General features: G+C 40.8%; 1 protein-coding gene across 2 annotated transcripts in view; it reads right to left on the bottom strand.

The window, feature by feature from the left end:
* Positions 1-9,573: 9,573 nt before the first annotated feature.
* DPF2 (double PHD fingers 2) overlaps positions 9,574-17,329 on the bottom strand; it is an 84,737-nt gene continuing 76,981 nt past the window's right edge. For both annotated transcript variants that reach the window (XM_068261006.1, XM_068261007.1), the window contains 3 exons: positions 13,470-13,582; positions 12,579-12,660; positions 9,574-9,850 (listed from right to left, as the gene is read on the bottom strand). In XM_068261006.1, the coding sequence (XP_068117107.1) occupies positions 9,777-9,850; positions 12,579-12,660; positions 13,470-13,582 (269 nt within the window). In that variant the 3' untranslated portion in view covers positions 9,574-9,776. The remainder of the gene's footprint in view (positions 9,851-12,578; positions 12,661-13,469; positions 13,583-17,329) is intronic.

The following is a 17,329-nucleotide window of genomic DNA, read 5'->3' as shown; positions in this document are numbered from 1 at the left end:
ACTCAGAAACGCCGTGCGTCATGGTGACCCGGCCCACACTTGCTTATGCCTCTGATGGATTTTAAAGAAAACTAAATAAATTCTGTGATTTTAGCTGGTGCGGATCCTAATAACTTATTTACTACATTAGCTAGTATAACTACATTACAGTTAGCCCCACCCACATGACATGGCCACACCCATTTTTTTAAAAAAATTCCTAACATGTTGCCCCCTACCCATTTTTGACTGCCCCCTCATATGTGCCAGTCTAGAACCGACCCTGTACACCTGCCTACATATACTGGTCACATATACCCCTGGCTACCTGTTCTGGGGACATCTCTACCCCCTGGCTACCTGTTCTGGGGATATCTCTACCCCCTGGCTACCTGTTCTGGGGATATCTCTACCCCCTGGCTACCTGTTCTGGGGAGATCTCTCCCCCCTGGCTACCTGTTCTGGGGAGATCTCCCCCCCCTGGCTACCTGTTCTGGGGACACCTATAGACCTGGCTACTTATACTGTACTTAGAAAGGTGTAGGAATGTTGGGGTGGAGGGTCCTGGAGGAATGTTAGGGTGGGAGGTCCGAGGTCCATGGGGTTGGAAGGTCGTGGGGGGGGGGGGGGGGGGTATAAAAATGTTTTGCTATAGGGCCCAGTCATTTCTAGCTACGCCTCCTGGGTCCAATAATGCATTTAGATAGATTTCCAGTCTATTGGAAATCTGTTCCTAGTGTGTAGCACACATCAGATAGATTCCGGTGAGATTCAACTTGACAGGCATCTGACAAATATATCTGACGGTCGAATCTGCTGCAAAACTATAAGTGTATGGCCACCTCAAATAAGATTCTTTTAGCAAGGCGATTAGTAAACAATACACTGAGGAGTTGATAGCAACCCTCCTGCGCAGGAACATGGCCTAGTCTGGCAAAGCCTTAAGGTAGCCATACATCTAGCGATTTGGCTGTACACTCGACCATTCAATTTGATCATTTTATAGAATAGAGCGGGAATCGAGTGTGTTACAGAATTCCCAATCGATGAAAAGTGGTCGATTTCATGTCGATTTGACCAGCTTAGTCGATTGAGCAGGATGCAAGATATCAGTCGATCACACAGGAATCGGCTACTGTTCACATGTCATTAGATCGACTGTGAATCAATTTTTGCATTCAGAGCATGGAGACACAATATTGGACAGATTTATTAGTGAAGGTGAATTCCATAGGATATCGTTTGTAGCGTGTGGGTCACTATTCGATCAACTTTCAATCAACCACACTGAAGTCGATTCATTAATAAAGTTGATCGTTTTGTCGATTGAATCAGAATCGCTAGATGTATGACTACCTTTACATGTTTGGTATCTAAAACTGAGGCATGTTTTTACATCAGAAAGGCAGAGCTGTGTGAAGAACAAAATTGCTCCCACTACTTGTGGTATTATGTGCCCTAACATACAGCGTTAAAAAAAAAAAAGTTGTTTTAATTAATAGTGTTCCTTTAATTTAAGAAAATCAACACTTTAAAATATGATAGAAATAACATAACCTACATCTTCTGTTATAGGCAGATGCATACATAACACAGCTTTCTATATGACCTTTGCTCTGTCTGTAACGCTTACTTCATATGACATTCCTGCCTGCAACACTAACCTCATACCGCAGTCCTGTGTGCACCTGATTCTACATCATAGTGAATCCATAGCTCTTTGGGAAGATAATGGAGCTCAGCATTTTGTGCAATCATGCACTAGAATTAATTTGTTAAAAGAATCAGTTCCTAGTATCCCATTTATACCTGGGAGCCCTAAAATATCCTCTGTGGATAACACTGGCATCCACAAACAGTGGCTGGAGCAGTGTCTTAAATCCAGAGATTTCCTAGGCATTTCCCTTGGCCACTGTCTTTCCTTATTAAGTAATATAGATAAATCCACTATGATTAAAATTTCATTATAGGATTTCTAACTAGCAGCTCAGTGGAAAAATATATAAAACTAGCACACACCACTTATGTTCTTAATAAAGTAAATCTACAGCAAATTAAAGCAACCTGTTTTTTGTAATTTAATAACTTTGGGGTTTAACATATTAAAATAAGCTATATATCAAAAAGTAAGCCATGTAAATCCTTGTTAGTAAGAAAAGACCTCTTGGTTTCCCTGTGTGCTACCATGTTTAGTGTTCAAGTCCCAGCCTTAAAGAGCTTTCTTGGCTTTGCTTTTGCAACTAGACTCCAACACTGAAAGGAAATCTCAGCAATGGCAAAGGTATGCTACTGTTTAAAGGATATCACTATTCAAGTAACATCCCATGCTTATATTTGTGAAGCAGGCATCATCTGAGACAGACATTTATGCCAAGCAACAGAGCAAAGAGCTAAGCAGCTATGGATCTGCTACTAAAATGGTAAATGCATTATATGAACTTTTCTACAAAAGTCAGCCGGCACATAGAATTTATGTCATATAATAAAATACTGTAACACGATCACATTTATTAATTAGCAAATGTTACATTTCTGAGAACATTTTTCCTAACATGCTACAGACGTTAACTTTAACACTTTCCAAATGAAAGTATTCCACTTATACTGTATACCCGATATGTTCTCCTGCATCTCTTAAGCAGCTCTATATAAAGCAGCAGACACTGCCAGCCAATGAGGGAATACAGGGAGGCACTGCCTGAGCTTTATAAGATTCAGAATATTTCGGTTATAAGAACTGCACTTGAACCCTCATGCCCCACACTTAAGTGTATGATTGGCTACACAGACACTGAGCTGGCTGGGGGAACCCTCTAGCCATACATTGGAAGGAAGCTCAAAAAGCAGCCTGTGACATGACATCAGATGCATGTAAGCCTTCATGCAAGTACAAGGGTTGTCCAGAAAGTAACCATTTGCTTGCATCTGCCAACAAAGGTATTTTTTCTGTGTCATTTAACCTGTAATTGTCAGGTTGACCTTTTCTCTCCCTGCACCACTTGTCCCATGACTGCAGAATGCTGGTAAGTTTGTTCAGCAGCATTACCACTAAGACCCCTTCCTCTTCCATTCCACCAACCCACAGGTGATGAGTGTGATGCTACTACAACAAATATTAAGAAGCTTGTAAAAATATATATAAATGCTTAAATAAAGGTGATTATGTGGAGATGCAATCAAAGGATACAGTGTGCCAATCTGAAAAATTGTAGTTTTCTTAATTGATTGATATAATTAAATGAAAATGGCTGTTACCTTTTGGATGCCCCTAAATTTATTAACCACTAAAGGTTTTAGTCTCGCATCCAGTTTAGTGTTCCTGTAGGTTCCTGGACGTGAGACATGTCCTGCACTAATGCTGGGAATAGACTATGCGTTTTTTCAGTCGATTTACCATTCAAACGATTTTTTGTTTTTCCGCTCGATTTTCTTATCTTTTATCAATTTTCATTTACTTCCATCAGGAATTGAGTGGTAAAACTATCGAAAGTAAGACCAGACATGTCGGAAATGATCCATCGAACAATCTATCTGCCGAAAAACCGCATGGTGTATTCCCAGCATAAAAGCCATCTCTGCTCGCTCGTGCATTGCCTCCAGATACCTGCCTCACTTCTGCCCCCCCTTGTTCCATCCCTCTACTTTTAGACAATAAGATCGCTGGGGTAGGATTCTCACCTCATTGTTTCTTGTAACTTGCTGTGCATGTTCATCACAATACATTAGTCACCATCACATATATATAGAGACTACCAACTCTGCATTATTAAATACTGTCTGAATTTATGTACACGTTTGTTACTATGTACAGCACCATGCAAGACGATAATGCATTATTGGAAGTGTTTTTTTTTTTGTATGTAGCACTAACATAAAACCATAAACAATAATCACAATAGTATATACAGCACTACATGCTAAGAATGAGCCGGCAAGTATGAAATTTAGTTTTGCCTGCAGTGAAACTGAATGCCCATAGGCCACAGCAGAATGTGTCAACTCACCTGTGTTGCCTGTCGCCAACGTGCTGCATGCTGCTCTCCATTTTCTGCTATCACAGCGGAGCGTCCATCTGTGAAGGCGGAAGTGTACGAAAGATGGAGAGCAGGGTGTCGCTAAGGACCAGGGACATAGGTGAGGTGACACTGGGTCACAACCCGCACCTACCAAGATGCATGTACGGCAAACTTGAGTTTCAAACTTGCTGGCTCCTTCTTAATAGCATACAATAAATGTTTCAATGAGCTCACAAAGTAAGATTACACCATGTTGCAGATCTACAGTATGGAATTTGATTTTATATAAAATCAATTTTTATATTAATAAAAAAAAAAAAGATTAAATAGAGATTTCATGCACTATTTAGAAGTGTTTTTTTTTTCTTCATATCTTCTTGTATACATAGGCTAATTCTGGAACCATTTGTGATGGAGAAAACGTTTGCTGTAGCATGCTTGCTTATTGTGACCTTTTTTGTACTCTTAAGGTCCAGCTCCTCTGGCAAGCTATAATACATTTGTGAGGTGCAGTTTGTGGAATCCCACTTTTATGCTTATTAAAGGGCACCTGTAGCAAGAGGAATATGGAGGCTGACATAATCTACATCCTGTTATCCCTGCCAGGGTGTAAATTTCAATCAGCCACACTGCACGGTCTTATCGCTCTCGACGCTATACCCACTGGCTCGGTTGTCACGCGGAAACAGATCTTCAGTATCTCAAAGCCAATTTTGGGATCCTGGCCCCATGATTACTGTACTGTGAGGCTATCACAGTAATCACTCAGCAAAATAGGAAAAGTACATCTCTGGTCCTTAAGGGGCTAAAGCTGTAGTTAATGCAAGTTGCCTGGCTGTCCTGATCTTGCGTCCAATACTTTTAGCCATAGGCGCTTAACAAGCATGCAGATCAGGTGTTCTGACTCTGACTGGATTAGACCCATGCTAGTTTCAGGTGCATCATGATTCAGACACTACTGCAGCCAGAAAGATATACAGACTGCCAGGCAACTGGTATTGTTTAAAAGAAAATAAATATGGCAGCCATATCCCTTTAACCTCAGTTTCCCGTTAAAAACTGCAAGCCTCTTAAATGTTTGTTTATACTTTGAAGACTATTGGGTTTAAGGCCTTTTTTTTTTTTTTTTTTCAAGCGTAAACAGCTTTTTTCCAGAATTTTAAATCTGAGGATCCTAATGGGCTATACAATCTGTTGTGGACACAAGTTCTGCCAGCTTTATCGTCCCTAAACTCACTTTCTTGTGACCATTAGATAATCAAGTCACATACAAAGGTAAAAGGCCAAACATCTGCTGATCAAATCGGATAAATAGTGTTGCAAGTAGTGTCAAATTGGTTCAATATCATTTGGACATGCTGGGAAATCTCGACCGACATGGGTGATCAAGTGTGTGGCGGTAACAATGTGCGATATCGGGATAAGCAACAAACACTACAGAACCCCTAGCCACTGTCCCCCCCAAATGTAAGTGTGCCACCTATGCATTAAAATACTCTATATCTCCGCTGTCTGCTAAGTCCAGCCCTCCATCTTCCGTATTGATGCTCCATGTGGCTGCCGACGCATAGCATGTGGGGTGGGTGTGTGACCACGTGCTATATGCTGGTGTGGTACTTATCCGTTAGCCGGGAGCATCCGGCAGGTGGCAACAAAACTCCACCAGTTACATCTTTCCCTACTATCCATGTCGGCCTGGAGGGGGAATAGTAATTAGCGCCACCTGCCGGATGCGCCCGGCTAACGGATAAGTACCGCTGGTAGTCATGAGGGACACCTATGCGGTGCATAGCTGAACACTAAAGGTGACAGCAGACAGGTAAATTATTTTAATGCACATTTACATTTGGGGGGGGGGGGGGTGAGGGGCAGTGACAGAAGAGGCAGGAAATCAATTCGCAAAAGATTTCATGCTAAAATCGATCAGGAATCGGCATGCAGTGTATGGGCAGCCAACAGATCTCTTGCTGATCAGATCCGATCAGAGAGATGTGTCTCTTGGTAGATCTGCCTTTACATCGCTTTATGTATGAGTACCAATAGAGAAAGCCAGAGCTTACAAATGCAGGGAAAAGTTGGCCAAAGTAGCTGGCATATTTCTGTCGTCACAAGGTCTTGAGCATGAAAGTGGAAGTGTAAAGCGTAGCAGGCCATCAGGACCACAGACAGTGCATTAAGGTAGAAAGCTCTGTATACGATGTGCAGAACATCCCATTTTGTCAGCATATTTTGACCAACAGCTTGTTTAGATTACCAATATTAAGCTTGATTAGAAGCAATTAAAAATTTCCCTTTGGTTTTTGTTCTCTCTTGATGACACACAGTGACGAGTGAAACCAAGAGAAAGTATGCACTCTAATAATGACACTGCTCCAGACATGGTCAACCTACTATGAGTAAATGTGGCAGGTTTTTGGTCTTCCATTTCACACAAAAAAACAAAACAAAAACATAAAAATGTTCACAAGAAACACCATTTAATTCCATGGTTTTATGAGATGGGTTCATTAAGACACAGATCTGTTGTGGTGCTAAAACTCAATTCTTTTAGCGAACATGTATTTTAAAGTAACATTTGTCAAATAATGTAGTACAATACATCAATATACATCAAAAAGGCAAAATAAATGCCTAGCAGTTCACTGAGTATGCCAAGCAAAAAGAAAGCATGTGTGTTAACACGATTATCAGTTCACCATTTACACTAGGTTTTGTTTGGTTTTTAAATCTGTCAATATATGAGGCTGTAGTGTAATGTTCACTGCCATGTCCCCTTCCAGATAACATATCTAAAATATATATATATATGTATACTGTAGAAAAATAATGAATATTGCCTCAGCAGACAGTATAAAGAACAAAGACCTGTGGATTCCAGACCCCAGAGAAGCAGCACAGTTATGGGATTGGTGGTGGGAAATAAATGCTTTGGGAAGGGGCTGACGACTTTTACGTTCGCTTATCGTTCATGCAGCAGGATTTCTACATACATCTATTTAACTGCTTTATGCCCTGGTTTGCCCTGGGGGTTAAAGACAGGATACATGGGTCTGCATGCAATATAGGTAAGTGACCATGTGTTTCTGGGTCTATGTGTATATAAATTATCCATAAAAACATGATTACCACCTATATTGTTTATGTGCCAAGAGTCTTTGTATCTCAGCAATACTGCAGATGAAAAAAACTTGAGCTCTCTAATCTACCATAAGGGTCTGTGCAGACTACTTCCCCTGTACTGAATGGACAGCGCTTAAACTAAAGATCATGGAGGTAGCAGCAGCAATACTGAGGAACAATTAGAGGCTAAAAATGTCATCTCGCATGCAAATGTATTGCAAATTGTATGCAGCTTGGAACTGGACCGATCAAAATAGGCAGGAAGTGCATGTAATTGCCCCAGTTCCAAGCTGCCGTCAGCTTGCATACAAGCAGGAATTCTTAGCATCTCACTGGCCATCTTTATTGAGGAGCCTTCAGAGTAAACACTGATCAGAATGTCGGTACAAGAGAAAGGATGTTTTATCACTGTGTCCAGCATTTGCTTTGAACACTCGTCATCTGCTTTTAAGGGTACAGACATAATGTGAATATTGATCATACATGTTAACAAGTGAACTAAGTATGAGGATCCATATGTCATGTAGCTTTGAAGTGATATTCCATCATTTTTTAAAAGAACAACAAGAAAAGGAAGAAAAAAAAAAGGGAGGGGTTGTAACCCGAATTGAAAGGAATACGGGGCTGTCCCCTTCATTCTCAAACAATGGAAGCTTAACCCTCCTGGCGGTCTAATTAATTTCGTCAGGAGGGAGCGCAGCAGGTTTTTTTTGTTTTTTTAAATCATGTAGCGAGCCCTGGGCTCGCTACATGATAGCCGCTGCTCAGCGGCATCCCCCCGCTTCGATCGCCTTCGGCAATCTCCGATCAGGAAATCCTGTTCAAAGAACGGGATTTCCTGGAGGACCCCCCCCCCCCCCCCCCCGTCGCCATGGCGATGGGGCGGGATGAGGTCACCGACGACGTGACGTCATTGGGAGTCCCGACCCACCCCTCAGCGCTGCCTGGCACTGAGCAAAAAAAAAAGTAAGCAAATCGGCCCAGCAGAGCCTGAGAAAACCTCCTGCGCCGCTTACCCAGGGTTACCGCCAGGAAGGTTAAGTGACATTTGACATGATGAGATAGACGTGTATGTACAGTGCCAAGCACAACAATACATATTCTGGGTTGCTCTTTTTCTTATCTGCCTGAAAGAGTTAATATTCAGCTATGCAACTGACTTTCTCTCCAGCCAGGACCCAGTCGGTCTACAGCGTCCATTACTGATAAGGAATTGCAGCCATAAAACTCTCCTGGCAGAGAACTGGGCTTCTGAAGGCAGGCGATAGATACAAAAGGCCAATAGTATATATATTTTAGCACTGAGACATGGTACAGACGTTCCATTGAGCTGAAACAAAACAATAAATCTACTTTTTTTAAGTTTTAAATATAACATAAAAATGTGGGACATCTAAGTCATTTTTAGGAGAAGGAGGATAGATAAAATTGTTTATCTCATCAGTTTACTATAACTTAAGCTCTACTTTAATGCTGTGCAGATGTTCTGTCTGCCTCTAAAACTAAGTTGCTGGCCCAGAATGAGCATGCAGGTCAGATACTTTGACTCCACTAGCTGCATGCGTGTTTTAAGAACGTGATTTAATAAAGCCAAAAGCTCAGCATGACACTCATGCAACTGGCATTGTTTATAAGGAAATGGAGAAGACAGCTCCCGTATTCCTCACTTCAAGTACCCTTTAAGCACTATCACCAGGAAGTTTCCATACATTACTTCCAATCTGTTTACTTGCATTAGGCATCACAGACAGCCACACAGCTCAGCCTTCCTGAAAGCAAAGTAGGGTTTGGGTGTGTCCGTTTTGTTATTAGTACTGGTGATGCTTCTCCACAAGTGCAAAGCAGTCTGATATGTTCAGGAAGAGGGGAAAGTCTAAAGTTTTTTTTTCTGGGCAGACTATTTTATGCATAGCACTAAAATGTAGTTTTCTTTTTTCTTGAAAAATATTGCTATTTGAGCATCCAGGCTCTTTAAGCAAAAGGAGGCTGGAAAAAAAAAGTGAAAACAATAATAAAAAAAAGATGGAATTTCACTTGAAAACCCAGCCTGCAGCTGGTAATGCAAAAAGCATGACTATGGTCTCTGTGATGGCACGCCAATACCAGGAGGCACAGACACACAAAGACCTGTCATTTCTTTGTGCTGCCTCCTTATTTAAAAAAGACGTGGTACAGGCAGGAATGCCTAGGCTGCAGTACCCTGAGTGCCCCCCCCCCCCCCCCTCTCCTCACATTTTTTTTTTTAAATACATGACACAGTTTCACCTTAAAATAAAAGCTTCCAGGAGCGTGGTACTCTATAAAGCCATTGTGTCTTTAGACAGTATTAGAGGCTGTCCTCTTCACCTCCTAAAATGAGGTGTGCTTTAAGGCTACCATCCAAACCGTTTATAGAAAATTTCAGCCATGAGAGCTCATGGATTAAGAAATCCATCAATAAAACCATATCACATTTACATTAGTTAAGATGCTATTTTTTTTTTTTTAAGTTTTAATCCAGGACACAAACACAGTGTTTATATGTATGTGTCTATGTTCACACTCATACACTATCTGTGAATAGAAAATAGAAAAACCCCTCCACTAGAAGATGATCTACAATCAATTTCTCTGAGTTTTCTTCACTGCTGGCATCTTGCGTCGATGCCAATTAAGGCCCTGTCAGGAGTTTTGAGCCTGGTAAATAGAGGCCTTGTCCTTTAGCAAATCGAGACACAAATGACAACTCCAGCTCCCTAAAGAAACAGAGAAAACAATGCTTAAAGAATTCTCAAATACAAAGGCTAAGCACCATGAACATACATACAAAGATTATATTTACGATCTTCATTACTCAATGCAATTTGTTTCCCTATGGGCCCATTTCCACTACGCCCGATACGAGTGGGGTGGGGAAACGATGCCCATCTAATGGCTTGCCATCCAGATTGCACTGTAATGTGAATCTGGACGGCATGCTTCAGATTTATCCAGCACGCTGATGAATCCCTACAGCTGTGTATGGTGTGGCTTAGCGATTCAGGCTGTGGCTACACAGCAGAACGGGAGCCGCAGCCAAGTCAGAATGTGACCCAGCTGTCATTCACCTGCCCATTTATGCTCTTTAACAAAACTATCTAAAAGGAATATAAAAGGTTATGCAAACACCAGTTTAAAAATATGCTACCCGTCAGCTGCTTAGCTGACATTCGGTCATATTTAGTCACTGATCCCGATTGAGCATGCAGATCAGGTGTTGACTCGAGTGGCTAAATGCTTGTTCCAGGTGTAAGGGTATGTGCACACATCCAATTTTAATTGGCTAGTCTGTACACAATATTCAAAATCTGTTGGCCCTCATACTACATGGAAGTGGTAAAATTGTCCAATGAAAATTGAATGCACGACTCCAATGCAGCTAAAAAAAAAAAAAACCAGCATGAGCAGGAAGCTTGTATTTCATTTAAAGTAATAAAGATGGCAACTTAAATCCTGTATATACTCGAGTATAAGTCTAGACATTTAGATCCGATTCCCTTCATAAAAGTATAGGGGTCGACTTATACACAAGTCATGGGCAACACTGAGCACACCGAGTAGTGTGTACAAATAGTGACATTCCCCTTTGCAGCAATTTATCCAGTGGTAAGTGATACTTTGAGGAAAGGAAATGCCAAGAAAACACAGGTGTGAAAGTCCTGGCCACAACAATTAACAAGGAAAGGGGCAGAGGGGAAATACTGGGCTGCATAAAAGGAAGTGAATAATTGCTGCACTTGGGGGCCTGAAGGAGGTATTGGCTGCAGGGACAGGAGGTGGGAATGTTTGCAATACTGTATGCAGTGCAGTCAATCACTCCTGGTCGTCCCCAAGTGCAGCCACTAACTGTGCTGTGTAGACTTATACTTGAGTAAATAAACAATTACAGCTTAAGAGGGTTGAATATTGGAGTCGACTTGTATACATGAGGTCGACTTGTATTCGAGTATATATACGGTACTCATTTCTGCTTAGGTTTATTTTAATCTCACCCGAATCTTTACCAAAGTAATACTTCTTGGCAATAAAGTCCATTATAGGATTACACGATTATCGAAACCTGTACTCAAGAGTGAGTGTGTGTGTGTGTGTGTGTGTGTGTGTGTGTGTGTGTGTTTTGTTTATTCTCATATACTTGTGTAAAAGCCTAATTTTTCAGCACAAAACTGTGCTGAAAAGTTCCCTCCTCGGCTTACATACGAGTCACTGGAACACCGTAAATGGTGGAGCATGTTTTGTTACTAGCAGAAGAGCTTAAAGAGAACCTGAACTGAAAATTACAAGTCAAAATAAACATACACCGGTCATACTTCCCTCCTGTGTAGTCTACTCATCAATCTCTTTCTCCTCTCCTGCGTCACACATTTGTCTGCTGTGATCAATGGAATTCTCTGTCCTCCATTTTGAAAATGGCCATTACCCATAACAACTTCCTTGTCAGCACACTGTTAAACTGTAATATCGCCCACTTGAGCCATAGGGAAACATAGACTTTACCTTGAACATTCAGTTGTAACTGACAGCAGCTGGTATGTTTCAGTTCTGACAAAATATTGTCAGAACTAGAAGGGCTCACTGTAAGAAGAAAATGGTGAGCTTCTGAGAGGAACTGACGATGAAGTAAGTATTTAATGTTCATTTGCAGCTACGTCGTGTGTATTTTAAATAATTTTACTCGGTTCAGGTTCCCTTTAAGGATCGTGCACTAGTGATCCTGCTCTTGCCAGCTGCAATGTTTGTGCCCCCCATCCCCTGCAACATGATGTGCAGAGTGGGTTGCTCAAGACTACCAGTGTCCCATGGCTTGTGGAGCAGAATGCGTTAGCAGCATTGTCAGCTGATCAATGATTGGGGAATCTTCCTGCGTGGCAATTGCTGTCATATCTATAACGCCATCTAGTGGCGTCTTAAGACACAGCTGTATCATCCTTGGGGCACATTCTGCTATGGTGAGGGGGCCTGATGTGTACTGAGGGCACATCTGGCTGCTGTGGAGATAGCTATACTGGGGAGGGGGCTTATACACGAGACAATCACTTTTTTCTGGTTTCTGAGGGAAAAGAGGGTACCTCGCCTTATACACGGGAGATATATATATATATATATATATATATATATAGATAGATAGATAGATAGATAGATAGAGAGAGAGAGAGAGAAAGAGAGAGGGGGGGAGACCAAGCACTGTCAGTTTTTTGTGCATATGTATGGCTACAAGCTGAACATATGTTGGTGGCACTTGAAAACAGGCTTGGACAACACTACCCCCTGGAACAGATACATGGTCTCTGTATTCCTATAATGCATTTGCATATATTTTACATCTCGCTTTCTACTCATTTTGTGCTCCGTTGGCTTGTGGATATATGTAAAAAAGGAAACTGACCAAAAAAAAATGTAATTCAAACATTTGCACAATAAAAATATATCCTTAGCAAGTCTCACCCTCAGGAGGCTCAGCCATCGGTGGAGCAAGACAGTACATATGGTATCCACGATCACAGTCGTCACAAAACAGCAACTGATCCTATGGGGACAGATTAAAACAGCTTGGAAATGGAACATATGTAAGCCAACTTTAAAGGATACCCGAGGTGACATGATGAGATAGACATAGGTATGTACAGTGCCTAGTATACAAATAACTATGCGGTGGTTTTCTTTTCTCTGCCTGAATGAGTTAAATATCAGGTATGTAAGTGGCTGACTCAGTCCTGACTCAGACAGGAAGTGACTACAATGTGACCCTCACTGATAGGAAATTCCAACTATAAAACACTTTCCTAGCAGAAAATGACTTCTGAGTGCAGGAAAGAGATAAAAAGGGTCAATAGTTCATAGATTTTAGCTCTGGCCTACTTCAATTGAGCAAAAACAATAAAACAGTTAAAACTTAAAAAGTAGATTAAAACAAAATAAAACTGTGGAATAGCTTAAAAAGTCTTTTTTAGGAGAAGGAAGATAGATACAATAGTTTATTTCATTAGTTTATTTTTGCCTCAGGTGTCCTTTAAGCATGAAAATTAAGTCTTATTAATTTACATTACGTGACTTCAAAACCTGTATTACCCACCAGAATCCTCCAAACATGGATTATTAACTTTCACACAGGTTATTGTATGTCTGCATATATTGTCGACGGTAATCCCTGTCAGAAGTAACAACTTCCTGCGATTTGCTTTTTTGATCACCCATGATTCAGAGAGCAAATCACAAAAATGGATGACTTTTCTATGTAAGCCTGCCATCCTGGATTGCATGTGCAGAAATGCAATAACCAGTGAAAAGTTTGATAAAATCTTACAATAGCCAACAACAAAACAAACATTAACTCACATCATTCTCAGATGTCCCACAAATGTTGCAGCATTTGCACTCGATGCATTGCCAGCGGTAAGTCTTCACGGCAGCCATCATCACAGGTGTAAATTGCAAACACGACGGGTGCCCTAAGATCACAAGGAGAGACATGAGGTTCAGATTCAATTCCAAAGGACTGAAAACCATGTCACTAGCACCACTTTCTTAATTGTAAGTATGTTGATTGCAGTGTCATGGATTAAGGACTACAATGCTAAAAAAATTTCTGCACAATCTAATAAAATTGATTGGTGACAGCAATTTATCTTCTAGTATCAATAGAAGCTATATTGTGTTATGACGGCATTATTACTATTTAGTATTTATATAGCACAGACATCTTCCGCAGTGCTTTACAGAGTAAGCAGTCTTGTCATTTAACGGTCTGTCAAAGGAGAACACAATCTAATCCCTACCATAAGCATATCTACATTGTATGCTAGAGCCAATTTAGGGGAAAACTAATTAACTTAACTGAAAAGTTGTGGGATGCAGGAGGAAACTGGAGTGGCCCTCACTGACAGGGAGAGCACACAAACTCTGTGCAGATAGTGCTATGGCTGGGATACGAAACAAGGACTCAGCTTTGCAAGGCAATCCACTACACTGGCCTCCTGATTCACTAATTAAAGAGGACTGACTTATCCAAAAACCTTTTAAGACTTTTTAACCACAAACCAAACCCATCGCAGTCTGAAAATAGACACCACTGGAACATGTGGATTTTCCCATTGTTACGGTAGGGCATATAAAACAGTTTAAAAAACAAAAAAACAGACTAGACAATACATATTTTAAAAAATACCATCAGGGCATATTTATAAAATTAGCCTATGTGCATGCGCGTGGCCGCGCACACTCCCATGGTAGAACTGCTGCGCAGAACGCTCCTGGCTACGGGAGATCTGGCCATGTCGACGGCTGCTACGGAGGGGACCCTGGGAAACCGTCTTAAAGCAGAGCTGTTGCAAGAGGCAGATAGGCTTCCATGGGCTGGAGGAAGCCCCAGGTAAGCAATTCTGTAAGTTAGATTTTTCTTAAATATTCCCTGATCCTTCCTTTAAGCCTTCTCTATTTTAACTTAGGCAATGCAAGTCATCAAATACTAAGGGCCATATGCAATTCACTTTTTCACCTGAGTTTTCTCCTAGGAGATAATTTATCAATGTCTTTTTAAAATAGATTTTCAGCATTTTGTAATCGAAAAGTACCAAAAAGGAGGTGAAAAAGTACTATAAAAATTATTTTGAGTATTTTCTTGCTTGCTGGAGGCTTAAAAGGCATTTTATTGCCAAGTGTAAAAATATCACCTAGGAGAAAACGCAGGAGAAAAAGTTAATTGCATATGGGTCTAAGACTGCTATTAACAGTTTCATTTTATACCTATTCATCATTTGGTTCCAATTAATACAACTTTCTGGCATACCACATTTAAGAGTTAACCCTTTCCTTAGACTTTGTGGTATCATGCTCTAACATTCTGAACCACAATGTCCATTTAAGAGATCTGTTTGAACCCTTTTAACAAAATCTTTTAAGCAACATTATTTTAGATCAATGCTAGGATCAATCTCATCTAGTAGAACCACTTAATTCCAGCTAGCCCAAACACTAATAAACCAAACATCACAGAACTGTTAGCTTAACAAAACCCAAAGTGTAGATTTTGTTTTAAAGAAAGCCTATGCAATGTACGTGACAAAACATTACAAAATAGCCTCAAAATGTACAAAAACATGTTCACACAAATATCAAATTCCAGGATTAAACAAACAAACAAATAAAGTATAGAACTGTAAGTAAGTACCGGTAACTGAGTAAAATAAATATTTGCTAATTATACTATTTGGTGCTACTTATAACTGTCACACATGGCGATTTGTAATCATTTGAATCACCACTAAAATGTCTTGCGTATAGTTTTAAGTGTTATTGACATCTTAAGAAGTTTCCCCTTACGAAACATTCATATTGATTCAAGTTTTTTCAGAAATATTTTTACCCATTATCAATAAAATGTCTTTCAGCTCTCAACATGCAAAATATGTTTTCAAAACATGAACTTAAGTTTGATATTACCTTATTACTTTTTTTTAATAGTAATTTTGCACGGTTGAAAAGGTATTTAGTAACAGATGAAAAAATTAGAAAAATTAGGAGAAAAAGGTATTGATCAGGGCCACTTGTAGCTTCTGTTCCTCAAAATTACTACCAACAACAGACATTTGTAAAATTATCAAAATATCAAAGGTGTTAAAAATATGAAATAAAACAAACAAGTCCCTCCATCGTGAAACGATCTTCACAATAATGAAACCCTGGTTTTATTTTATATATTTCAAACACCACCTATTACACAATTTTTAAAGTATCTGCTTTTAGAAATAAGTTCTATTTACAGTAGTACTCCTTTTTGAACTAATTTTTTATAAGTAACATTTTCAATTGAGATAGGAATTTCACATGGATAGGATAGACCGTTAACCCGGGTGGATACAATTTCCCAACCATTTCAGAGTGGACATCCAAAAAGCATATAACCAACTGCCTTAAAGAGAACCCGAGGTGGGGATCGTACAAAGAAATCTATACACAGAGGCTGGGTCTGGCTATAGTGCCCAGCCTCTGTTGCTAGTTGAATCCCCCTGAAGTGCCCCCTGCGCTCCGCTCTCCCCCATAAATTACGGCCGCGCTGTTTACATTACCAATGTCACTCACGCCGCTCCCCCCGCCTCCTGCAGAGCGCCAGTCCCCGCCCGCGTCCCTTCCCTCCAATCAGCGGCCAGGGAAGGGAAGTGGGCGGGGACCGGCGCTCTGCAGGAGGCGTGGGAGCACCGTGAGTGACACTAGTGAGGTAAATACAGCCCGCTGCGACACGCTGCATGTCGCCAGCGTGACTGTAATTTATGGGGGAGAGCGGAGCGCAGGGGGGACTTAGCGGGGATTCACCTAGCAACAGAGGCTGGGCACTATAGCCAGACCCAGCCTCTGTGTATAGATTTCTTTGTACGACCCCCATCTCGGGTTCTCTTTAAACTGCGTAGGTCCCCCACCAAAACCATTTGACCCATCCAAGATTGGACTATCCCAAATCCTCTGAAGGTGTTGCAGAAGATCCTTTAAATCCTGGAAGTTGTGTCGACGGGCCTCCAATGATTGGACCAGTTTTTCCAGCACCACTCCATACATCCTTGATCAGACTGAGATCTGGAGAATTTGGAGGCTAGGGAAAAAAAAAAAAATAGGATTCCGCAGACCAGGTTCTTTTCATCCAATGTTACATGGTTCAGTTCTGATGGTCACATGAACCTCTGTAGGCATTGTTGGCAGTGGACGCTAGTAAACATGGACACTAACTGGTCTGTAGTTATGCAGCACTATACATAGCAAGATGCAATGGACTGGGTGTCCAGACACCTTTCAGGCATGATCAGCATTAGGTTTTCCTTCCTTGTATGACTTGCTACTGAATATAGGTAATCTTCCTATAATCTACAATCCTCCCTTTTGGAGATGCTCCATCCCACTAGACTAGCTAACACAATCTGGCCCTTGTGCCAATCCTTAAACTTGCTGGATTTACAACACATCACTCAAGAACTATTTGCTTTGCTTGTTAATATACCCCACCTCTAGGTAAATGCCACCGCAACAAAAAAAGTGTGATCTTCCTGTGAAATTCTAATTTGTGTGGTCATATCGCAACAGCAACTAAATATAGGTGTGCAAAAACTAATGGTCTATAAAGGATATGTTTATAATGTATGCAGTTTTAAATTATAACAAAAGTGCTAAATAGTCAAATAATGGCTCCAATTAAAGTCCACCAGGTTCAC

Source organism: Hyperolius riggenbachi, chromosome 11 (assembly GCF_040937935.1).
Source record: "Hyperolius riggenbachi isolate aHypRig1 chromosome 11, aHypRig1.pri, whole genome shotgun sequence".
Taxonomy (NCBI): Eukaryota; Metazoa; Chordata; class Amphibia; order Anura; family Hyperoliidae; genus Hyperolius; species Hyperolius riggenbachi.
The sequence above is the reverse complement of the archived record's forward strand: the minus strand, read 5'-3'. Positions and strand labels throughout refer to the sequence as shown.